Raw genomic sequence first — 25,575 nt, 5'->3', positions numbered from 1 at the left:
CAGACTCTGCCCTTTCCAGCTGTGGGAACTTGAGCAAGTCACTTCTTTCTCTGAGTCACAGCATTATCGGTTTCATTCTATAAAATGAAAGTCATCATCTCTATCTCCCAGGCTGCTGTGAGGATGAAATGACCTGATTTAGGTAATACTCTTGGCACACAGCAGGAGCTCAATTGGAGGTCATTCCCAGCCCTTGGTTAGGGACCTTTACAGATGCCTGAGGACAGACACTTGTCTCATTTCCTCCTGGTGCAGCATCTAGCACATAGTAAATGTTCAGGAAATATTTGTTGAATGACAAGGGAATGAATACATGCATCTAGTCCAGCTACCCAATAACACATAAATCCTCAAAGACACATTTAAATCTGTCTCTGCCACTTCCTGAGTGCTGACCTTGGGCAAGTTACCCTTGCCAACTTCAATTTCCTCTTCTGTGACATGGACCTATGACTGTAGCTTCCTGGAAAGGCTGTTTTGAGGGGTCAGTGAGGTGTGGATGTACACACTCTCCAGTCCTGTGCACTTCAGCCAACCCTGGGTCTGCTCGGGTATTCTCAGGGTGGTCCAGACATGCCTACAGCTACATTGCTGCTTCTCTTCTGGCCTGACCCCCATGGCTCCAGGACCCATGGAGGAATGACGAAAGGCTATAAGCCAAGGTCCACTGGGCTGGGAGTCCTGGCTGCCAGGAAGGCCAGAACGGGCCAAGTGAGTCAGCTCTGCAGCAAGGCTGCCTGCTCTGGTCAGCCCAAAGTTTCCCATCACAGCAGCTTCCTTGTCTAGCACCTCATCCATTTTCTTTTATAGGCACCATTGCACCCTCATTGTACACAAGAGGAAACTAAGGCTCAGATGGGGAGAATAACTTGCCCTGGTCACATCCCATCAGGCATAGGGTCACACCATGAATACGGGACTCATAAGGACATTTGAGAGCTCCCTAGCTGCAAGACTGTCTAACCCGTCCAGACTCCAGAGCCACCTCTTATGTCAGTGGAATCAAGTCAAGCTTCTCAGCTAGGACTTGAGCCTCTGTGATGGGGCCGTGGCCCCTGCCTTCAGTCCTCATCTCCTGCCATCTTTGCCCCATGCTCTGAAACCTCCAGCCACGAGGCTACTCTGTCCTCAGGACACACCCTCTCCTGGAGAGCCTCTGGCCTTTTCATACCTTTGCTGCTGTTGATATGCGCCTCCCACCAACCTACCCTTCCCACCCAACTCTTACTTATCTTCTTCAGAGTCCAATCAAAAGCCAAACCCACCCATTATGATGGCTATTATCTTTAAAAAATAGAAAATAACATATGTTGGAGAGGCTATAGAGAAATTGGAAGCTTTGGTCATTGCTGGTGGGAAAGTAAAATAGTCCAGCTGCTATGGAAAACAGTATGGCAGTTTCTCAAAGAATTAAACATAGAATTACCATATGATCCAGCAATTTCTTTCCTGGGCATATACTCAGAAGAATTAAAGGCAGAAACTCAAACGTGTATTTGTATGCCCACGTTCATAGCAGCATTGTTCACAACAATCAAAAGGTAGAAGCAACACACGTGTGCATCGACAGATACATGGATAAACAAAATGTGATATATTCATACAATGGAATATTTTCAGCCTTTAAAAGGAAGGAAATTCTAACATGTGCTACCACATGGATGAATCTCGAAGACATTATGCTAAGGGACATAAGCCAGTCACAAAAGAACAAATATGATTCCACTTATGTAAGGTAACTAGAGTAGTTGAATTCACTGAAACAGAAATAGAATGGTGGGTACCAGGTGCTGGGTGGAGACAGAATGAGGAGTTATTGTTTCATGGGTATGGAGTTTCCATTTGGGAAGATGAAGAAGTTCTGGAGATGGAAGGTGGAAACAGTGGTACAACAGTGCCCTCAGGGACAAGGACAAGGCCAGGGGAGCATTCATATTCTTAATGCCACTGAACTGTACACTTGAAAAATGGTTAACACTGTAAATTTTTTGTGAAGTATACGTTGTCGCAATTTTTTTTGTTTGTTTGAGACAGTGCTTTTTGCTCTTGTTGCCCAGGCTGGAGTGCAGTGGCACAGTCTCGACTCACTGCAACCTCCACTTCCTGGCTTCAAGCGATTCTCCTGCTTCAGCCTCCCGAGTAGCTGGGATTACAGGCACGCGCCACCACACCTGGCAAATTTTGTGCTTTTAGTAGAGATGGGGTTTCTCCATGTTAGCCAGGCTGGTCTCAGACTCCCGACCTCAGGTGATCCACCTGCCTCGACCTCCCAAAGTCCTGGGATTACAGGCGTGAGCCACCGTGCCCGGCCTGCAATTTTTTTTTCAAAGCCAAACCCTCTGTGAATCCATCCCTAATACTCTCAGGCAGGTAAGAGAACAAGTTTCATCACAGGATCACCAGCAATTTATAGCAAAATTTTCAATTAAAAATTATTAAAATTAATTTTATATTTAAAAATCAACAGGTGAACCATGGCACCAGGATGTTGTTTTAATTTAACTTTTTTGTTTGTTTGTTTGCTAATGTCAAATATATTTTCAAGTTTCCTAATTGGCTCTATTTCGAAATGCTGGTCTTTGTTGCTTCATCTTGAAATATATAGATATTTCATCTATATGAAATATAAATATTTACATCTATATCTTTAGAGATACTCTGACTATATTTCACCTATATATATATATTTCATCTGTCTATCAAGATGAAACAACAGGGATAGCAGGAGCCAGGCCCAGGTGGAAGGAAGAGCGGGAGGAACTGGCCCCTGCAGCAGGGAGCACTGCCAGCCAGCCTCCAGGCTAGAGGTTAGGGGACCACTCTAGACCTGGAAGGAACACTGGCCAAAGCAAGAAAACTGAGACCACAGGTGGGGTGCAGGATGGGATGGGAACCAAGCTAGAGGAGTGGGAGCTAACATTTATCCAGTGTGGCCATTTATCAGGCTTACCTGATAAATGGGGAAGGATTGTCATCCTCATGTCACAGGTGATGAAAGTGTGGCAGGTCATACTTTATTAGGGTTGGAGAAGAAGGATTAGAACCAGCACATGCAGCCCATAGTCTTTGCACAGGAGCTCACTGCGGAGCAGAGAGGGCGCAGAGAAATTCCAGGTAGGAAGCCTCATAAATAATGGTCAAAAAAGAGAGGAGGGAGGTGGCAGGCTCCATTCAGAGGAAGAGCACTGAGGACCTGCGGACAGGATGCGACAGCGACAGGAGTGAGGGTGGCTGCCGCAGCTAGAACGGCCAGTCCTGACGCAGCTCAAGTAGACAGGGCGGAGGAGCGCCCCTGGAGGAAGGGCCTGGCCCTCAGCAATCTGGAGTTCCAGGCCTACCTACTTGGGTACGCCCAGTTCTGTGACCTGGGCAAGTTCTGTTCCTCCTCTGAGTCTCAGTTTTCTCCTCTGAGCCTCAGTTTCCTCCCTGCTTAGCAAAGTAAAAACACGCCTTTTGCCTTGCACCGAAGTTTGCGCGCCTCGTATTTGACAATGCGCTTGTTTTTCAGGCACACCTGGTTGTGCAATGTCAGCGTCTAGAAGCAGCTGAGCAGCGAAAGCGGAAACACCCACAGGGCACTCCTCGGGCCCACCCACCTGCGGGAGGCGCCCTGAGACCGAGAGGCCGCCGGGCCCGGGGCTTCTGCCGGCTGCCCTTCGCCTCCCGCACGGCGCTCGCTTGGGGGACGCCCCCATCCACTGCCCTCCGCAGCCTCAGGGACAAGGGCAAGGCCAGGGAAGCAGAGGGGCAGCCATGGCGGAGCCAGAGGCTGTGGCCGATGACCTAGACGCCCTCATCGACGACCTAGACTACCTGCCGGGCCACTTTCACCTGGAGATGCAGTTGAACTTCGAGCCGCGCTCGCCGGCCCCGCAGCGCGCCCGGGATATGAAACTGCAGCGGGAGGGTCTGCGGCAGGAGCTCGAGCTGGCGGCCGCCCCGCAGCGCCCCGCCGTGCGTCACCTCCTGGGCGCTTTCGCATTCTACCTGGAGGAGCTGGACGAGGCCCGCGAGTGCTTCCTCGAGGTGACCCGTGAGCACCCGGGCAACCTCAACGCCTGGGCCAATCTGGCACACGTGTACGGGCGGCTGGGCCAGGAGGAAGAGGAGGAGGCGTGCGCCGCGCGGCTGGCCGGCCTCATGGGCCTGGCCGAGGAGCCCGAGGCCGCCGGGGACCCCCAGCTCCGCGCCGCTCGCTGCCTGGCCGAGCAGGGCTACGCGCACGGCTTCGACGTGGGCTGCGCCAGCCCGGAGGAGCGTGCGCGGGGACTGGCGGCAGGCATCGCGCTCTACGACAAGGCTCTGGGCTACGGGCAGCAGGTGGGTGACCCCTGTCTCCCTGCGTCCCGCTGGGAGGACTGTGACCATGGTCCCTTCTGTCTGCAGAGATGCCCCGGTACCCCTGACTCTCACTCAACCCAGGTCCTTTGGTCTCCCAAATACCTTTCCAGTGTGCATCCCCCGCCTGCCCCAGCCACGCCTGTAGCTCTCTCCTGGTCTAGGGAGTGGAACCGCTTCCTAGTGGGACTGCCTGCCCAAGCCTCTCTTTTGGAAACAGCACAGGCCCAACCTGCGCAATTCATCCTTCTTACCTTGCTCCTCCCAGCAAGTGCCTGTTCCTGCTCCTGTGCACACCCCCCTAAGTAAAAGGCAGAATCAGGCATCCTGCCAGAAACTTGGGCACATTCCCACCTCTTCTGTCCCCCTCACCTCCATCCCCATCCATTCGGTCCCCAAATCTTGTCCCTTCAACCTCCTGTTATCTCTGAGGTCTCTCCACACTTCTCCAGCCTTTCTCTGCCAGCCCAGCTTCCATATCTTCCTGCCTGCACCAGTGTAGCAGCCGTCCCCCATCCTTGGGGTCCTGCCCTCCAGCTTGACCCTTCTGCCTCATCTTCCCGTCTGCTGCCAGTGTGGTGGTGCTCCATCTTGCTGGCCATGTCCCCACTGCCTGGCAGATAAGTCCTAGGCTCTTTGATGGGTATGTGACATCCTCCATGATCTATCTCTCTGTCCTCCCTCTGCCACGTTCCCCCTTCCAAGCCACTGTGTGTCACTTTGCCACACTCTACTTTCCCTTGTTCCTCTATGGGCCAGCTCTCCATACAGCTCACCTTGTCCCTTTCTCAGCCTCTTCCTGGGGTGCGCTTTGGCTCCACCTTTGCCTGGAAGGTTCTCTTTAGTCTTGGGTTGGTCTCAGACATCCCCTCCTCTAGGAAGCCTCCACTAACTCCTCAGGCTGGGCTCCCATAGCACGGCTCACACTGTCTGTTTCCCAGCCTCCAGCTCAACTGTGAGGTCTCTGAGAGTGGGGACAATGTCTGTCTGGTTTACCACTGTAAACCCAATACACACTGGCACAGCACCTGGCACACAGTGGCACTCAATAAATGTATCTAATAAATGAATGGATGTATGTGCAGCATAGGGCCTAGCACTCAATAGGCAAATACTAGGTATATTATCTACTGCTGCATAACAAATACCCCCAAAATTTAGCAACCTAAAATATTAAGTATATATTATGGCTCAGTTTTTGTGAGTCAGGAATCCAGGCATGGCTTCACTCAGTGCCTCTGGCTGTGGTCTCATCTGAAGGCTTGCCTGACTAGGGAGATCTACTTCCAAGCTCACTCACATGCTGTTGGCAGGATTCAGTTCCTCACTGGCTCCTGCCAATGGCTTCCCTCTTTTCCTTGCCACATGGACATTTCACCACTTTTGCTATTTTCTGCTCGTTAGAAGCAAGTTACAGGTTCAGCCCACACTTAAAGGGGAGGATTACACAAAGACATGAATACCTGGAAGTGGGGATCACTGGGGCTATCTCGGAGGCAGCCTGTACTGAATGACAGACAAATGATGTGGTAGAGCATTATTCTCTTTTACAGAGGAGGAAACCACGGTTCAGAGGGGTTCCATGAAGGCACAGCACAGACAGGGTTGAGCTGATAACAATGATGTTTTATAATGTTTTAGATTTGTGATATGTAAATAACAAGCCTTCACACATGGGTAGCACAGCTCCCTTCACAAAGGCTCTGCACACTCCCCTTAGTGCTTTTTCCATGAATGTTCATGGCTTCTATAAGAGAAGATGCGGGCCAGGCGCGGTGGCTCACGCCTGTAATCCCAGCACTTTGGGAGGCCGAGGCGGGTGGATCACGAGGTCAGGAGATCGAGACCATCCTGGTTAACACGGTGAAACCCCGGTCTCTACTAAAAATGCAAAAAAATTAGCCGGGTGTGGTGGCGGGCGCCTGTAGTCCCAGCTGCTCAGGAGGCTAAGGCAGGAGAATGGGGTGAACCCAGGAGGCGGAGCTTGCAGTGAGCTGAGATGGTGCCACCACACTCCAGCCTGGGCGACAGAGCAAGACTCCGTCTCAAAAAAGAAAAAAATTAAAAATTAAATTTAAAGAAAAAACAAAAGAGAGAAGATGTGAGAGTCAAGACCTCAGAAAGTACAGGTTGGAGGGCATGGACCTGACTTAAGGACAGCATGCAGGGTAGGGGTTAAGAGAGTTGACTCTGAGTCAGATGATCTGGGTCCAAATTCCAGCTCCTCCATGTTCACTCACTTCAAATCAGTGCTTAGCACCACCAAGCTCCTTTTCTTTCTCTGTAAGATGGAGACAGTAATGTTACATATGTCATAGGCTTTGTTATCTGTAAAAGAGGGACATCCTTCACTTGGTTGATGTCATAATTAGCAGTTAATATTTGTAAAGCACCTAGAAAGAGCCTGCACAGGGATGAGCAGGGTCACAGATGACCCCTCCCTCTCCCTGGCTGGCAGAGCTTCCTCTGCTCTTAAGCTGAGTGTAGACATGACCACTGATTGCATGAGGTCAACGAGAACCCAGGTCTCTTGTTTCAATCTTGAGCCTGTGGCCCTGAATGCCAGGCTACCCTCAGTGGAAGGCACAGCCGACATTGATGTGTTGAGTGTGGTCATGGCAGCAGAGAGGAGCCTGAAGAGCCCTGGGCTAGGAGCCAGGAGGCCTAGGTTCTTGTCTCAGCTGCAACACTACCTACAGTGGGGCCTTCTCCTCCCCAGGCTTTGCTTTCCTCATCTGTAAAATGGGTGCGGGAAGCAGGGGCTACATGGTCTCTGAGGCACTTTCCTGCTCTTAGGAGGCCATTCACTGGGGGAAGTCTTCCTGGAGGAGGTGAGCAGGAAAGCAGTGATTCGGGGGTAGCTATCAAACAGAGGCTGGCTCTTCCCTCTCTGGGAACACGGCCACAGTGGGGATTCCCCAGTGAGTGAACATCCAGATGAGAGAGTGCTAAGCAGGATGCCCAGCACTCCAGGGAGGGAGCCTATTGCTTCACGGGGGTGTGGCTGCCAGCTCTGTGCTGTGTCCTGGGGCTTGGCCCAGCAGCTGCCCCACAGTTGTGCATAGAGCAGCTGTGGTCGGCCCCCTACACAAACCTCCAGAGAGAGTTTGGGATTTGGAGACTCCATTTATCATCTGAGGATTAGATGACATGCTTCTGAAGCACCTGGCACAGAGTAGGTGCTCAAGAAATAGTTGCAGGCAGGATGACAGTAATGATGGTTGCATCATTTTTAGAGTCCAGAGGTTTGGTTCTGAGCACCTAGTTCTGTTATTATTTTGCTGCGTGGCTGTGGACAAGTCCCTTGTCATCTCTTGTCACTTGCCTGAGTTTCTGCTTCATAAACATTGATCAGCTCCAGTTTTATTGGTATTATGCAACAAACGATGGGAGTAAAAATGCCCATAAACTGAAAAATTCTGGGCATGTCTGAGAGGCATTTATTGAGCATTTTAACATTTATTGAACACCTACTATGTGCCAGACTCTGTTTTTAAGAAGTCCCTGCCTTTAAGAAGCCCGTGAACAAAAGGAGAAGCAAACATTTGCTTCTTCGTTAACTATGCTTACCTGAGCCCCTCTTCTGGGAGTGGGAGCCAAAGGGACAAAGCAGAGACGTATCTACCGTTGGCCGAGAACACAGGCATTCATCACAGGCCTGTGTCATTGGCAATCATCTCTAAGTACTGTACACCCAGAGGTCACACTTTCTGAACCCAAAACAGGGCCCCAGGGGCTGACAATGAAAGTACACTCTGGGGATATGGGGACCGAAGGTTGGTATCAACAGAGACCTGGAAAGTCTGAGCCCTGTGGACAGAGTGGGAGTGACTGAGTCAGAGAGGGAACACTCCCCTTCAGCAGGAGTTCCCAGGCAGGAATGAGTGGGGACACACCCAGCAGGGGCATGGTGCGTGCACAGGCCCCGTGGTGGGGCCTGCAAAGCACGGGGGCTTGAGTGCTGGCTGAACTGGGGCAAGGAATGAGGCTTGCCCAGGGTCACAGAGCTAGTAAATGGCAGTTAAATCTATGCCACCCTGGTTGACTGCAAAGCCTTTGCTCTTTCTGGAGAGTTCAGATGAGTGGGGTATAATGCAGATGGCTAGCAGGATGGTGAGGGGAGACCTTCACAGGTGTAATCCTGGAAATCTAAGGCAGAGGAGTATGGAGAGAGAGGAGGTGGGTGGGTTGCCATGTGTCCAGAGACTGGGAAGGATGAGGTAGAAGGTGAAGTCAGAGTCAGACCAGAAGAGGAGGAGGAGGAGGGGCCCCCTGCAGTGAGAGATTTTCCATCTTTGTGGGACTGGGACTCTCCCAGGTGGGGAAGAGCCTCTGGAGCTCAAAGGACAAAGAGCTGCTGAAGAACTGTGTACAGCTGCTCATCTGCTAACCTAAACTACAAAATAATAATGACAAATTATAAAAGAAAATGTTATAAAAGTTAATCATTCAGCCCATAATCAAAAAATAATCAGTGTTTGTATAGGAGGGGCTTTGTTTCTGTGACTTCCTTTCTTTGCTCTTCATTCCCTATTCCTTTCTTTCTTTCTTTCTTTCTTTCTTTCTTTCTTTCTTTCTTTCTTTCTTTGAGACTGAGACTGGAGTGCAATGGCATGATCTCAGCTCACTGCAACGTCCACCTCCCGGATTCAAGCAATTCTCCCACCTCAGCCTCCCAAATAGCTGGGATTGCAGGCACCTGTCATCATGCCCAGCTAATTTTTGTATTTTTGTAGAGACTGGTTTTCACCATGTTGGCCAGACTGGTCTTGAACTCCTGATCTCAGGTGATCCGCCTGCTTCCACCTCCCAAAGTGCTGGGATTATAGGCGTGAGCCACCGCACCCAGCCACATTTCTCTTTCTTAAATTACAAAAAACTATGAGAAGACAGATGGCTTTGATCACTCCCCTCCTCCTCCCATCACCCCTGTAAATATACACACATGTGTACACACGCCATCTCTCACACACATATACACTCACAGATGGGCCGTCAGTGGCAAATCTCTAGATTGAGTAGCTATTAAGAGAACAAGCTTTGGAGTTAGACCAGGTGAGAATTCTGCCTCCATCACTAGCTGGCTACAGGCAATTCTTTATTCCTCTGAGCCTCAGTTTCCTTCTCCATAAAATGGGGTTCTAACATGAACCTCACATGGTTGCTGTGAGGATTGAGAGAACATGAAGAGCCCCAGGCAGGGGCACGTGAGGTCCTGCCTGGGGCTTCTCCCTGCCTGCTGTGGCCCACAACACTTCACCCCTGCTCTTCGACAGAGCCTTCCAGCCTCTGGTTTACCCCCATGTGGTTTCTGTCTTGCCCTTAGAGTGTGGGCACTCTGTCTCGGGCTTTTCTCTCTCTTCCCCATCCACCCTCCTCAATGTCTGATGTAGAGCTGAACACCCAAGGGGAGTTTGCAGCCATTGTTTAATTTAGTCGAATAACTGGATTTTGTCTTTAAAATCCCTATTTTTTAAAATAAGGAAACTTGAACTTACTGTCTAAGAGAAAAAAAAAATCCCTGTCCCAAGCCAACTCAGTTATGTTATTTTCTTCTCCTTTTCCCAAAACACTGGTGCCTTAACACACACATGCAGTCACACACACCAGGGCAGGCCCTGAGTGATGACAGGAACCACACCCGCAATGGTGTCTGTGCACCGGGCACTGAGCTCAGGATCTTACCTGCCTTCGCGCATTTTAATTTTATTCAAACCTCACAGACACACTGCCAGGTACTGTGATTCCCCCTCACACCCCGGGCATAACAGGCTCAGGGAGGGCAAGGGACTTGCCCAGGTTGACCCAGTGCACGCGAGGCTGTCCACACTTCACCAGCCAGCTGAGGCGGCTGGGGAGGGAGGTGGCCAGCCTCACAAACAAAGGTGTGGGCATTCCAATCCATCACTGCGTCCAGCGGGGTGGGGACCTGGCAGGAAGGCCCAAGAAAGTGTCAAAGGTCAGCAAGCCTAGGATCCCTGGCACGCATGCATGTTCACACACGCGCACCCACGCACACACACACACACACATACACACACACACGACTCCACGATTCTGAGTGGTTTGACTTGGTTCAGCTACAAGAGGAGGTAGATGAAGCTGGATGATATCTCAGGCACTGTGCACACAAGTGCTTTTCATCGATTATCTCATTTGATCCTCACAGAAATGCTGGCAAATCCACATTGTTATTAACCCCATTCTATAGACAGCAAACTAAGGCTCAGAGAGGTGTTGTGACTTGCCCAGGGGCACATGTGGCTGGCAGGAACTAAACTCAGGAGTATGGGACATCAAAGCCCAGGAGGATGGACAGCTTTCCTAAGGGTCTGGCTTCAGCCTTCTGTGGCCTTGGGGCGCTCACCTTTGCATGTCAGTGCCCTCTAAGTTTGCTGCTGGTTTCTCTCCCCACTTGGCTGAGAAGTTTGAGAACTGGGTGTCCTCCTCCTCACAGATACAGAAGCCCAGAGCCAAAGCTGCTTTAAGCATCATCCGGCCCAACCACCTCTTTTACAAGAGAAAAGATGATGTAGTTAGAGTGCAGCACCGCACAGACCCACGGGAGGAGCTGAGAAAATTCAGGCATCACTGTTGTTACTGCAGAGGGTAAGAGACTCCTGCAGACCCACTCAGCTACTACCGGTGCTAGAGTTGGATTTGGACACTGGACCAGACAGGGAATGGCCGTCTCACTAGGGATAATGAAACAGAGAAGTGGCTCAACACAGTCCAGCAAGTCTGGGATCCAGCACAGAGCAAAACTGACAGGGCCTGTGTTTGCATGACAGACCTAGGACCAGAAAGGAGCTTTGACCAACAGGGAGCTGCTCAAAGCTTAAAATCCACAGGGCCGAATATTTGCTTCCATGGCATAACACTCAAATCCCAAATTCCCTCCACCTGTGCACATATCACCCCAGCCAACATGCCTGTCGATGCAGGCAGGCCACGTGGGGTCACCCCTGTTTGCAGATGTAGCTGAGCCACGCCAGTGGGCTCTCCAGGACCCCTAGAGGAGTGAGAGGCAGGGGTGGGACTCCAATCTCATCCTGTTTCCTCCCCACACCTGACAAGACAGGAGCACAAGAGCATCACCACCTGCAGCTGGGTGTGGGGAACAGCAACCCTCTTCCCTGCCTGTCTTGTACATGGCCCACAGGTGGCAGGCTGGGGCCAGGTGGGGCGGGGCTCGGTGTGCAGGAGCAGAAAGGCTATTCTGTGTCATCAGAGAGGACATTCCAGTTGTGCAGGAAGGACATATCCACAGGCCTGCCACCTTGTGACTTTTATTTCTGCAGTGTCAGCCTTCACGGAGTCAGCAGGATGAGCTGGAAACAACAGGGGCGTTGGAGGAAGGCAGATCTGAACTTGAATCCTGGCACTTCTGCCCTGGGCTATGGGGCTGGGCCGGTGGCTTTTTCTGTAGTCTCTGTTTCCTGATCTGTAAAAGGAGGAAGATGCATTATACCTTCTAAGGCTGCTGTGAGAACCCAGTGCCATGATGCACTGAGGAGCCCAGTGACACTAGAGAAATGTTCATTCTCTTTCCTGTTTGTCATTCCTCCTCCCCAGAGAGAAAATTAGTCAGCTTTCAGGAACTGACTCTGAATCCAGAGGACAGCCCGTCATCAGGGGCAAAGTTCAAAATACAAGGCAAATATTTTCCTTAAGAACCAGCAAGGTCTCTGTAGAGCCTATTCAAATGCATATATATTGTAAGTTGTTGGTGTAGTGAAAGATCTTCTATCAGAATAACTTAAAATAGCCAAGTTCCCCAACATTTCCTTCTTTGGGGGCTGTCTTTTGAAGTAAATGGGATGCTGAGGTCCAACCTTGTACCCAACCCAAGTTAAGACATGCCTGCTCTGGTAATGGCTTATCCTAATCCTACCATTTCCTGCATTTCTGCCAGGTCACTAACCTTTGTTGCTTACTCACCCAGCCCACAGGAGCTTCGATCTTCAGGCTTCCCTGAGGATCACAATTTCTGACCTTTTACTCACTAAAAAAGAGAGAAATTTTCCAGCCCATTTTTGCTCCACCTTAGGGTAGTACAGTGAGAGCCTCGTGCAATGGTTCTCAAACTTCAGCATGCAGTAGGGGGCCTGTTAAAACACAGGCTGCTGGGCTCCCACCCCCAGAGTTTTAGATTCAGTGGGTCAAGAATTTGCATTTCTATCAAATTCCCAGGTGATGCTGCTGATGTTGCTGGACCGAGGGCCACACTTTGAGAACCACTTGTCTAAGGTATTAGGAGGCAAAAACTCTGGAGCTAAGTCGCAGAGTTCTCAGCCCTACTACCTGCTAGCTGTGTCACTCTGGGTGTATGCCTTAACCACTCTGTTCCATAGTTGCCTCATCTGTAAACTTGGGAGAATAACAATCCCTACCCCATAGGTAACCCTTGAGAAAGCCTAATGGGGTAACACATGTAAATGAAGTGCCTGGTGCATAGTAAGTGTTCAAAAGTTGCTATTATTAGTATAGCAAAAGAGCATCATCTCCAGGTTTCAGTCAAGGCTGTCACACTGGACATGTGACTCTGAACATAGCATCTTGCCTCAGTCTTCCCAGCTGTATGAAGAGGGTAATGATACTCCCTTTACATTCCCTGAGGCTGTTCTGAGGATCACATGGAATCTGTGTGAAAGCCCTTTGTAAATGGTAAACACTGTACAAACAGTAGCTCCTTGCAGCTGGATCTTGTGGGAAGAGCATTGAAGTCAGAGAGACCTGGCCTAAAGTACCAGGTTAAATAGGCAGGTCTCTGCTTCGGTTTCCCCATCCCTAATATAAGGAAAGTAATAGCAAGGGCCTCAGAAGAGCTAGGAAGTGTGCTGAGAACACTTCACCTGAGATCTGTCTCTCTCACCTTCAGCTTGTACCAGGGTCTACAAATTTCATTTTAGGGTCAGCATGGGCCTCGCCTAGTTCCCTCCCATGAATCTGCCACAGAACAGCAGCCTAATGTAAGCTCCTCCAGCACAAAGCCTGGACTCACACGCTGGCCAGCCTCTCTCATAGACCACGGAATCCCCAGCCCATGGGATTGTGATAAGGATCAAATGAAAGAAAGGGGGGGTGTCCTGACCGGAGGCCACCTACCCCAGGCAGGTTCACCGTAAAAACTCCTCTTCTGGCAGAAGTCCTGTGAGCCTCCTCCCAGGCTACCTCCAAACACCTTGCCTCTGGGAGTCATAAACTCTGTAACTGAATTCCTTGCAGCCATAAGAGGTTTCACAGCAACTTTATTCTCCAGGATAGAGGTGGAATGCCCCCTCCCTTCTCCAAGAGGGGAGGGGGCAGTCACAAGCCTGCTTAATTTAATTTAACGCACTATGGCTTGCCAGGTTGCCCCTGGTAACAGCTTCAGCGGCTGCTTCAGTTACTGTTTAAGTTACAACCAGAAGGATTTTTAAAGAGACAGTCCAAGGCCGAACACAGTGGCTCAAGCCTGTAATCCCAGTAGTTTGGGAAGCCGAGGTGGGCAGATCACCTGAGGTTGGGAGTTCGAGACCGGCCTTACCAACATGGAGAAACCCCGTCTCTATTAAAAATACAAAATTAGCTGGGCATGGTCGCACATGCCTGTAATCCCAGCTACTTGGGAGGCTGAGGCAGGGGAATTGCTTAAACCTGGAGGTAGAGGTTGCAGTGAGCCAAGATTGGGCCATTGGCCTCTAGCCTGGGCAACAAGAGCGAAATTCCGTCTAAAAAAAAAGAGAGAGAGAGAGAGACAGACAGTCTATTTTAGAGCCAGAATTGCAGCACAGAATGAACATCCAACACCAGCTTCACCACAGGGATAGAGGAGTAAAGCCCAGGCACAGTGAAGCTTCTGACTAGATCTGTGTATTGCGTTAAATCTGTTCCATATCCACTGACCCCATCTGCAACCCCACAAGCCCTCCTGCAAATGCGGCTCTTAAGCGGGATCTGATGAGGGACTACCTTAGGGATTTGTCACACAGATGTCACCCAACTAGCTACTTTTTTGAAAATCAATTTTAGTCATCAAGTTGAAGGGGAGGAGAGTTGACCCTTAGGAGTTGCCCCTGCAATTCAGGCATACTGCCACCAGGTGGTGGTATTGCTTGCTTAGTGAAAACCGTAACCAGTCTCTTGAATTAATCAGTAATACTCAACAGCGTGCAGAGTGGTGGTGAAACCACTGGATTGTAAGCTCTGATGCTAACTAGTGTGGAACCTTAGGTAAGCCACCTCACCTCTCTTCTTGGTGTCCTTGGATATCTAGTAAGGAGATTGATCAGGATAACTGAGTGCTGTGGACAAGGCTTAGGAATAGGATCATGGAGGCATGAGTCTAAGCCCCAGCTCTATCATGTACTAAGTGTGGTTTGGACACATAATTTAATTTCTTGCCATTTGAATACCAAACAAGAGAGTGGCTGGGAAAGCCCTGAGGACAACACATTAATCTCCAACACTGGGGACCTGTGGAGGCAAGAAAGGTGCCTGTGACCCAACAGGGGACTGGAGATCCTGAGGTCCTGGGAGCATAGTGGGAAGAGGACAGCAGGGTGCCCCAGGATGGGTCCAGATTCCAGGGCCAAAGACCACGCTGCCTCATCGGGCACTGAAACACGCCACAGCAGACAAAGCAACCTCCTAGAGAACCCTAACCCCACTCAGCTCTCAGCTCTACCCAGACCAGAAGGAAGGGAACAGACATCTATTCTGGGCCAGGCACTGCCCTCACAACTCCTGAGAAGCCCATATGATTATCCTCCTTTGCAGATAAGGACATAACCTGCCAAGGGTAACTCATCCCCCAAGGTCGCCCATCTCATATGACCAGGCCTGCCAGGCACACGAGCCTCAGCTCTTCATATTCCCACCCCTGAAGTCTACTACACCTGTTCTTGCTGGATGCTAGGCTCCCTCGCCAGGAGCAAGGAAGGGAGAGTGGGTTCTCTTTCTCCCCACCATGACTCAGTTAGCCAACCACAAAGCAGGTGAGGGACCAGAAGTCATGGGATCACTCACATAGAAGCAGCCGGGGGCCGGGCACGGTGGTTCACGCCTGTAATCCCAACACTTTGGGAGGCCAAGGCGGGCAGATCACTTGAGGTCAGGAATTCAAGACCAGCCTGGCCAACATAGCGAAACCCCATCTCTACTAAAAATACAAAAACTAGTCGGGTGTGGTGGCAGACACCTGTAATCCCAGCTACTCGGGAGGCTGAGGCAGAATAGCTTGAACTCAGGAGGCAGATGTTGCAGTGAGCCGAGATCACGTCACTGCACTCCAGCCTGGGTGACAGAGCAAGACTCCATCTCAAAAGAAGGAGAAGGAGAAGAAGGAAAAGGAGCCGGAGCCAGGAAGCCTGAGGCACCACGTGCCCCTGATCCTTCACATGGTCAGGTTTTGACACATCATGCCAGTTTGGCCCACGCCAGGTGGTCCATAAATCCCAGTCTCCTTCTTCCTTCCCAGGTCCAGTGTAAGTAAAGCAGATAAGGGTATCCAGAGTCCTGTCCCTGCCTTTTTGCTTATTCCCACCTAAGTAACAGGATTACCTTTCAAGGTGATACAAATGTAAAAGCACACATCAATCAGATTTTGGCATTCCTGAGCTCTAGCCTCTTTTTTTTTTTTTTTTTTCTTTTTTGAGGCAAGGTCTCACTTTGTTGTCCAGGCTGGAATGCAGAGGTGCTATCATAGCTCACTGCAGCCTTAAACTCCTGGGCTCAAGCAATCCTCCCATCTCAGGCTTTAGAGCAGCTGTGACTATAAATGTGCACCACTGTGCCTGGCTATTTTGATTTTGATTTTTGAGGAGACAGGGTCTCACTATGTTGCACAGGCTGGTCTTGAACTGCTGCTGGGCTCCAGAGATCCTCCTACCTCAGCTTCCCAAAGTGCTGGGATTATAGGCATGAGCCACTGTGCCCAACCCCCAGCTCTCTCTCCTTCTATAGCTCCCCACTACCCTGCAGATGAGCTCCAAGTCCTGACCCTGGCACTCAGAAGCCCCTCCTGATTATGCCCCTGCTGGCTCTTCCCTTCACCCCTTACTATCAGGGTTCCAGTCCTTGGGCTGCAGGCAGACCCCAGCACACCTTGCTTGCTCTTCTCTGTGCTTTTGCACTTGATGTCCCATCCTCCTAGATTGCCTTTTCTCACCGTATCCACCTGAGTGATTCCTACTTGTCCTTGAGGACCCTGCCCTAGTACCTCTTCCTCTGGAAAACCATGGGGAAGTCCCTGGATTGTATAGGATACCTCCCCGGACTCCCATAGCCCTCGTGTTCCTTCTACTCTAATTGTGTCTTTGGGTCTGGCTTTCCTGCAGGACCCAGAGTCCCTAAATTTGGGACCTGCCTTCTCTCTCCTGTCTTGATTGCCCAGCTGAGAGTCACACAGAGAAGCTACTCAGGGAATACTGACTGAGAAATGCAATTAGTGGGACCCCTTCTGGGTGGTCTGACTGGGACCTGGGTTCCAGACCCTGTCCTGAAGGGCAGTCATACCAGTTGGTGGGATCTGACTCATAAGGACCCCTCCCTTTCTTCCTCCCTCCAAATTCATCCAAGGTGTCCCCGGAGCAGCCACAGCCTAACCTGCTAGCATTGGCTCCCCCAGGTCCCCATTCACACACTCTGTGCTGCACACCCATCAGCTCCCCATCCCTAACGTCTCCAGGCCTCTGCTCATGGGAGCTCTCCATCTGGAGCCCACCCTCTGAAGTGCCAGTGTGACCCAAGACCCTCCTTAAGCCCTCATCCCCCGACTGGGAGTGGCCCGCCCATCCCCCACACTCCCTCTGTACCACTCTCATGGCCTCGATCAGACCTGGCTTCATATCACAGCTATTGGCAACCCGGTGTGGGGAAGCAAGCATGGGCTTTGGAAGCTGACAAACGGGGACCGGATCCCAGCTCTGGCACTCAAAAGCTGTGTGACCTCAGGCAAATCACTTTATCTCTCTGAGCTTCAATATGTTCCTCTATAAAATGGGGATAACAGCTACTTAATAGGTTTGTTGTGAGATGGAGAAGATGGGTGTCAGGATCCTGGCACATTCAGGCACTGAGCCGCATCCTATTACTGAAGCCTGGGTCTGCTTCCCCTGCCAGCTTGTGAGTGCGTTCGGGTCAGGGTGCAGGTCCCATTCAGTGCCACATTCCCGGAGCACCCAACGCAGGGCCTTATGCCATAGGTGCTGACAAATGCATTCACCCCAGCTGCTGGGGATGGGGGTAGAGAAATGATGGGCACCCCTCCCCCACAGCTGAGGAGGCCACAGTGGGGGTGGCGAGTGCAGAGTGAAGCCTCCAGATCAGGGACAGGAGATGAATGTGGAGGGAGGGGCTGGAGCCTGAGGGAGAGCTGCTGATATGCACTGGGGGTTTTATTGGTTTTCATTAAAATTCCTTCCCGAAGTCAGAGCAGCTACTCCCATAAATAACAGCATAAATATTTTATCTGGTGCCCAAGTCGCACAGCAAGGTTGGCAGGAATAATAATGGCAAAACAGTTCGGGGGGGTCTTGGGCTTCAGCTGAGCTGGGCTCACTTAACATGCCCAAAGGGGCTTTCTCAGGAAGGTGAAGACTGCAGGGATGGCACCAAAGGGGGAGGCAGGTGGGCGTGGAGGAGAGGGTGGGCAGTGGGGTGTGCGCCCTGGGGTTGGGGAGCCTGTGGAGGGTGCGGGAGGAAATGCTCGCCATACCTGCTCTAGGATAAGCACCTCACTGGGGGCCCTCACAAAGCCTCTGTAGTCAGAGAAGTGAAGTGACTTTCCCAGCCAGTCACTGGCAGAGCCAGGACTGTAATCAAGGGTGTTTAAGGTCAAAGCCCTTCTCACTGTGCCTGCTGCTTCTTGGGGTTCAGCAAGTGTGGGAGTTTATGAACAACGGCCAGAGTACCTCAGTAATGGCAGCATGGGCTGTTCTCTCTTTTCCTAGATCCCGATGGAGGAGAAAAGGGGCTGGTATTTCACCATGGCAACACTCTACATCAGGTCAGGCAAGAAGGTGGCAGGGGTACGGGATGGTGGAGGGAGAGGTGTGGCCTGGTACCCAGCCAGCAGGGTAAGGGCAAAGGTGGCTGGGTCCATCCTGCTGGAAAGGGCTCCCCAAACCCCACCACCACCACCACCACGGGCCTGGGCAGGGCTGGCAGCACACAGGACAGCTGGGAGGGGGTGCCACCCAACCACATCTCCTTCTTGGCCACAGGCTAGATGGTATCTTCCTGGAGCTGGGCAGTGAGGAGCAGAAGAGGCTGCCCGCCTTCAACCGCACGTTGGCTCTGCTCCGGCAAGTGCTCAAGTCCGAGGACCCCCGCCACCAAGGTAGGGGCCCAGGGATGGGTGGGACAGCAGCCTCTGTCCCCCGCCACCAGCCCGCTGGCATTGCACCGACCTCTGGCACTACTTCCCCCTCTTGGCTCCTGTTTCTTCCTCTTTCGCTCTGTCCCCTACACTCATCTGTGCACCTCAAGGAGCCCACATACCTTGCCCAAGTGAACATGCCAACACAAGTCACTGTGACTGCAGGCTTCCGCGTCTGCAGCTCGTGACCTGGAGGGCGAGAGGTAGTTTCCCCTGTTTCCACTTATTTATTGTCAGAAGATTGAAGCCTCCGTTGAAGAAGAGTCGAGTCATTTTTTTGCAGGGCTAGAGAGTAAGAACAGGGACTAGAACCACCAGAGCTGATGAGAGCTGAAGTCAGAAGAGACCTACGTACCTGAAATGAGTTCCCCCAATGACACATTGAACACAGAACAAGCACTAAAACAGGTTCACTAACCCCTCACACGGCCCCTCTCTCCACCTTTGCTTCTCTCTGTCCCTGGCAAGTTGCCCTCAGTGATCTCACGCTACTGTCCGTTGCTTTGTCTTCATGGACAACACCTAGGATGGAGATGGCCCCTTCCCTCTCTCCACTCTGCTGCTTCCTAGAGACCCTCTCCCACCTTTCACCCCCAGCCCTGGCTTGGTGCTACCTCGGGATGCTGCTGGAGCGGAAGAACACCTTCTCCACCACCCCCATGGGCGTCCATGACTGCGGGTACTCGGGGACCGACCCTCTGGACTGCTTCGGCAAGGTACATGCCCCCAGCCACACCCACCCTCTAAACTGAGAAGGAGCCTGGCACCCCAGCCTCTCCACCCAGAACCCAGGCTTCTCTGGGTATCAATCCCCACTGCGTGGCCCACCCAGGAAGTACATTTACTCCAGACCTTGCTCTCCATCCTCTCTTCATTCACAACAAAAGAGACCCTCCCCATACCGAATCTGGCCCCAGCCCATTTCTCCAGCCTTGAAACAGACCCTTAGACTTTTTCCCTTGAGGCCTCCATTCACAGTACTCCCTCTGCCAGGAGTTCCCTACCTCCCCACCCCCAGTGGCATAGTAGAATGACGAGTTTAGCTGGGGTCTCCTTGCCAGTCCTGCCCATAGGCTGTGTGACCCTAAGGCAAGTCACTTACAATAGGAAGCAGTCATGACAATAGTGGGGGTAAGTGCTATCACCCAGGTAAAAACCCTGTATTTTGTAAGGTTGGGGGATGAGAGTTGCCTCTGGCCCTTCCTCTAACCTGCCCCGGGGAAGATGGGGGAGCATACACTGGGAAGGAGGGGTCTGACTGGGGTCTAGAAGGCTTTATTGGATGTGACAGGTGATGTGGTCATGGGCCGGGCTCTCAGGAGTTGGGTGCCAATGGGTTGTGCCCCAAGGTGTTGGGTTCTATGATATGACAACTTACTGGCAGGTGGATAAGGGTGGATATGGGTAAAGGGCACCGTGTTGATATGGATGTATCCAGAGATGGGGTTCCTGTGGTTTAGCACTGTTTAGCCAGCTCTGGCTAACGACCAAGCAAGTGGTTTGCTTTTGCACTCCTCCCTTACCTAGGCCATTGAGATCGCCAAGAACCAACCTCCCATCCTGAATCGCCTGGCCAAAATCTTCTACTTCCTAGGAAAGCAGGATATGGCCACTGGAACATGTAACATGGCCCTGGATGTCCTACAAGATCCAGAGCTCAACTGGCAGGCGTACTGCACAAGGGCCAAGGTGGGTCAACTTCCTGCGCCACCTCACCCTGCCACTGGGAATCACAGAACAAGGGCCATAGGCCAAGACCCTGTTGCCAGGGCCCAAGGGTCAGGGAGTCCTCATGGTGGAAGGGAGCTTAGGAGCCATCAAAAAACACAGTTGGGTTCTATACAGCCTTTCGTTTGTTTTGAGACAGGGTCTCACTCTGTCACCCAATTGGAGTATGGTGGTGCCACCATGGCTCACTGCAGCCTAGACCTCCTAAGCTCAAGCAATCCTCCCACCTCAGCCTCCCAAGTAGCTGGGACTACAGGTGCACACCACCGCACCCAGCTAATTTTTGTTTTGTTTCATAGAGATGAGGCCTCATATGTTGTCCAGGCTGGTCTCAAACTCCTGGGCTCAAGCAGTCCTCCCACCTTGACCTCCCAAAGTGCTGGGATTCCAGGTGTGAGCCACTACACCCAGCCCTGTAAGGTTTTTGAGTGAAAGAATGTAGAAGCCTCCACTCACTGCAGGAATACCTTCTACAATGCCTTGTCAGTGAGCCCCCAGCCTCTTCTGGGTTGGCACAGGTGGAATCAGACTGACCAGAGTTGAAATCTGACTTCCTCACCTTGTGGAACTTGTGGCAAGCCACTTATCCCGCCAAACCTCAGTTCCCAAATCTGTAAGATATAAATAAGAACACTCCTTAAAATGTTGTCAACAGACGCAGTGAGGTAGCATCTAAAGCACAGTGCCTTGGACATAGGAGGTGCTTTTCTGAAAGCCAGTAGAGGTCATTTAATATAGTGGATCAGAGCTCTGGCTCTGAACACAGACAGCCTTGGTTCAAATCCCACAACACCACGTGCTGTAGGACCTTTGGCAAAATACTCTTGCCCAGATTCTGAGCCTTAGTTTCTGTATCTGTAGACTTTCTTTATCAGTTTCTTTATCTGTAGATGATAATACGTCTCATAGATTTGTTATGAGAATTACATTAGATTTTGTATGTAAAACTCAGCATCAAGCACACAGTAAGATTTCATAAGAGCCTGACTGCTACTAATTTAATATTAGGCATATTTTTGAATTATCTCACTGTCTCTTGAGGCAGTCCACTGCATAATCATTTAGCTCTGCAAGTTACACACTTAGGTGAGCGCTGTCTCCCGCTAGCTTCCCGCACTGGCCCCAGACCCGCCCCCTAGAGCCCACACAGAGTCCGTGTGCTTGAGGAAGCAGACTCAGAGCTCCAAGTTTACTTCACTGCAAGCCGAAGAGTCCCCCATCCCCTCATCTTCTCCACTACCATCCACATGACCTAGTGGCAAATCCTCTCCCAGTCTTGGTCTCGGTGGCTTAATTACTTTGCCAACAGGTACGAGGCAGGAGTGAAATTCCTTCACTGTCATGGATGTGGTTATTATTATAGATAATAATATTAACCATAATAGTAAATAATAAAATATTTCTATAAAATTCTGCATTTCATCAAGCACTTTCATATTCGTGATCTGATTTAATGCTCATAAGAATCCTGTGAGAGAGGCTGGACATGTGCCATCCTACATATGAGGCCACATAGAACCAGGGAGGCAGGGAACTTCCCCAAAGAACTGCATTCAATAATCAGAAACTCCAGTTTTACTCTCCTCCCTCCGTCACCATCTGGTGTCTTATGATCCTGGTCTCTCTGTGGTGCCAAAGATCACTCAGATGACCAGAGGAGCACAGGATGGTGGAGAAGAGACAGTGAGAAGGAGGGAACTCACATTATCTGTGTAAAAGCCTCAGTCCATGCTGTGGCCCACAAGCATGGCCCTGGCCCCATGAGCTCTCTACCCCACCTCCCTCTGCTCATGCCTCTCTCAGTCTTCCACCCCTACTGGCCGGGGCCTCTGCCTGGAATGCTCTTCTCCCAGATATCTGATTGGCTTCCTCCCTCACTTCCTACAGGTCTTCTAGTGGCCATCTAATTGAAAATATCAAAGCCATGCCAACATTTAACTTTTTATATATATTTATATTATTTATATATATGTATATAAATAAATTAATTTATTTATTTTAAAAATTCTTTTAGAGATAGGATCTCACTCTGTCACCCAGGCTGGAGCGGAGTGGCATGATCACGGCTCACTGCAGCCTTGAACTCCTGGGATCAAATGATCCTCCCACCTCAGCCTCCCAAGTAGCTGGGACCACGGGTGTGCACCACCACACCCGCCCAGCTAATTTTTAAAAAATTATTTGTTGTAGACACAGGGTTCTGCCTATGTTGCCCAAGCTGGTTTCAAATTCCTGGGCTCAAGCAATCCTCCAGCCACAGCCTCCCAAAGTGCTGGGATTATAGGTGTGAGCCACCACACCTCGCCACCACCACCGTTTTATGTTTTCCTTTCCTGGTTTAGTTTTCTTAGCATTAATCACTCCCCTATACACTATTTACATCTTTATCATGTTTATTTTCTCTCTCCCCCAAAACATATAAGCTACTTGAGGGCAGGGATTTTTGTGGTTTTGTTGTCTACTGCATTCTCAATGCCTGGAACAGTGTCTGGCACAGAGGAGGCTCTTAATGAATATTTGCTGAACAAATGAATGAACTGAGCACCTTCCATATGCTAGCTCCTGACTAGAATATGTTCTTTCAGACATCATGGTAATTCCCCCAGGAAGATATTCATGTACTAATTTTTCAGATATAGAAATGAGGTTCAGGTTCATAGAGTTGTGGAACTCCCTCCAGATGACATGGCTAATAGCTAGGGGTTGAGGGAAGGACTGAAATTCAAACCCTAGTCCAACTGACCCGAAAGCCAGAGATTCATCTCCCCCTGCCTCCATGATGTTGTCTTATAACCAAAGCCCTTCTGATGACTATAAAGCATTAATACCTTCAACAACAATAGCCCCCTTTCCCTCGCTTCCTCCTACCCAACCCAAACCCACCCCTCCTAAACCTCCAAACTTTGTAAATGCTATAAGTGTGAGGAAAATGGAGGAATTAAGGAAAGCAAGGGTCTGAGATCATTTGTAATGTGATGCTTGTCAGCTGGGGCTACCTGCCATTCTTCCCACACTGCTTGTTGACATAGACTCTCCCCAAATTGGTGCTGCCATCCTACCTAAAATAATCCTCCCCAATCATCTCTATCCTATTGTCATGTTTATTTTGTCATAGCACTTACCGCTTGAAATAGTACTGTTTACTATTGACCACCTCACCTACTGGAATGTTAAGTTCCGCCAGAGCAGGGACCTCATCTATCTTGTTACCACAGTACCTCCTGTACCCAACATAGGAACTGGCACATGGTGGGCTCTCAATACATATCTGTTGAATGAGTAAGGGACTCTTACTTCATCCCACTCACTCATTGCACAGACAGGGAACTAAGGACCAGAAAGAGGGTGTGGCTAGCCCAAGTTGGTCCAAGGCTAGGACCTAGGACTCCTGGGTCCCAGCCTCAGGGTCTTTCTACTATGACACAGAACCTCCCTGGCTGCCGTTAAAAAAAAAGACTGGGTTCATTTAGAACAGAGAGGAGGGCAGAGGCCCTTGCCTGGATCATCTTTCCTAAGCTGGCTCTCTGTTGGCAGATCCACATCAGAGCCTACCTGCACGACCTGGAGCGGGCCAAGATGGGTCTCGGGGGCATGCCTGACAGGAACCACCTGGCCTGTGCCAAGGCTGACCTAGAGGAAGTGGTCAGGGTGTGCCCAGGCTTCAAGGCGTACCTGGACATCGGCCAGGTAAGGCAGTCTCTTGGCTTAGCCAATAGCTGAGCAAGAATCTGTTTACTCCTTACCAGGCTAGGCCAGGGCTAGGCCAGGATGCAGAGGAAAAAGTTTCACTCCCTCATGACAGTACCTATCTCCTCCAGCCATGGTGAGGATTGAATAAGATGTGTGTACAGCATTTAGAACAAGGCCTGGCTCTTCCTAAGCACTCAGGAAGTGTGGGCATTATTCTTTATCTAGAAGATATCTATTCTCTGTGTTCAGGGAGTGTTTACCAAGAAGTGACAATATCATAATTTTAGATACAAGAAAACCGAGATCCAGAGATTGACTCACTCAAGGTTACATGGCTAGGTGTGAAGGGGCTGGAACTGGAATCGGGGTACTCTTTTCCTAGAGGAGCAGGAATAAAACGTGTGATTAATAATTGTCGATGGAGAGAGGGTGGGAATGAGTGAAGGAATGGAATTTATTTTTAAGCAAGCGTGGGGCGGGAATGAGCATGGAGCCGCACCTGCACTGAAGGGCGCGTCCCCCACCCCAGGTCTACTACTACATGGGCGTGGACGCAGTGCAGGAGCTGCTGGCGGTGGACGAGGCGGCGCTGAACCAGGCGCTGGTGTTCCTGGCCAAGGCGGGCGAGTCGGAGCTGGGTGCCACGCTGCCCGAGCTGCAGCTGCTGCGCGGCAAGTGCCTGCGCATCAAGGGCGAGGACGCCAACGCGGCGGCCTGCTTCAAGCGCGCGGTGGAGCTGGACGACGCGGGCTCCAGCCACACCGAGGGCTTCGGCTGCCTGCTCGAGGCGCTGCTGGCGCAGTGGAACCAGGCACAGCTGAGCGACGGCGAGCTGGGCCGCGAGGTGGACGCCTGGCTACGCCGCGCCCAGGACAAGTACCCTGAGGCGCGCCTGCGCCAGGAGCTGCAGCGAGTGTGGCGCGGGCACACGGACGAGGTGCTGGGTCTGGCCCGGGCCCTGGTGGCCCAGGGACGGCTGGCGCTGGTGCGGCTGCTCTTCGAGACTATGGAGCGCGAGGGCGAGGGCGCCAGTGCGCCGCGGGACCGCCGGGCGGTCTCCTTCTAGGACGCAGGTGCCCAGGCCGGAGGCTCCCGGGGACCCCGCCCAGGCCCCGCCCAGCTGGTGGGACCAGGTCTGGACTGACCTCCTGCCTTAGGCTGGCCTGGGAGCGGAGCCAGTTCGCTTCTCTGTCAGGAATTGTGAATGGGGATGTTTCGACACCCGGGCGGTTTGAAATGCCCACCCAGACTGGCGGGCCTGAGAGCAGAAGAGTCTGGGAGCAGAGGTGAGAAAACACTGGGAAGCTGCCAATTGAGGGACAGAATTTTCTAGACATACAGGTAAATAAGATGGTTGTGAGGCTCCTGAGAGAAATGGAAGACAGTTACCTCAGTGTGGCAGTTTTCTAGTCCAGGGGCTCAGTCTCTCAGGCCTGAGTGCCTGTCTTTGGACTCCC

The 25,575-nt window shown here is 51.3% G+C and overlaps 1 protein-coding gene across 2 annotated transcripts; it reads left to right on the top strand.

Moving 5' to 3' along the window:
• Positions 1 to 3,184: 3,184 nt before the first annotated feature.
• TTC22 (tetratricopeptide repeat domain 22) lies at positions 3,185 to 25,348 on the top strand. 2 transcript variants are annotated; one of them, XM_011926353.1, is made up of 7 exons: positions 3,185 to 4,320; positions 18,273 to 18,328; positions 18,546 to 18,661; positions 19,298 to 19,416; positions 20,228 to 20,389; positions 23,963 to 24,115; positions 24,648 to 25,348. In XM_011926353.1, the coding sequence occupies exons 1-7, from the start codon at positions 3,754 to 3,756 to the stop codon at positions 25,182 to 25,184; spliced, it is 1,710 nt and encodes a 569-aa protein (XP_011781743.1). In that variant the 5' UTR covers positions 3,185 to 3,753; the 3' UTR covers positions 25,185 to 25,348. The 2 variants fall into 2 exon arrangements, with proteins under 2 accessions (XP_011781743.1, XP_011781744.1); XM_011926354.1 differs by lacking the exons at positions 23,963 to 24,115; positions 24,648 to 25,348 and adding an exon at positions 20,730 to 20,795.
• Positions 25,349 to 25,575: the final 227 nt, after the last annotated feature.

This window comes from Colobus angolensis, unplaced genomic scaffold (assembly GCF_000951035.1).
Source record: "Colobus angolensis palliatus isolate OR3802 unplaced genomic scaffold, Cang.pa_1.0 Scaffold68, whole genome shotgun sequence".
In the NCBI taxonomy this organism is placed as follows: Eukaryota; Metazoa; Chordata; class Mammalia; order Primates; family Cercopithecidae; genus Colobus; species Colobus angolensis.
This window is presented reverse-complemented; position numbering and strand designations above follow the sequence as displayed.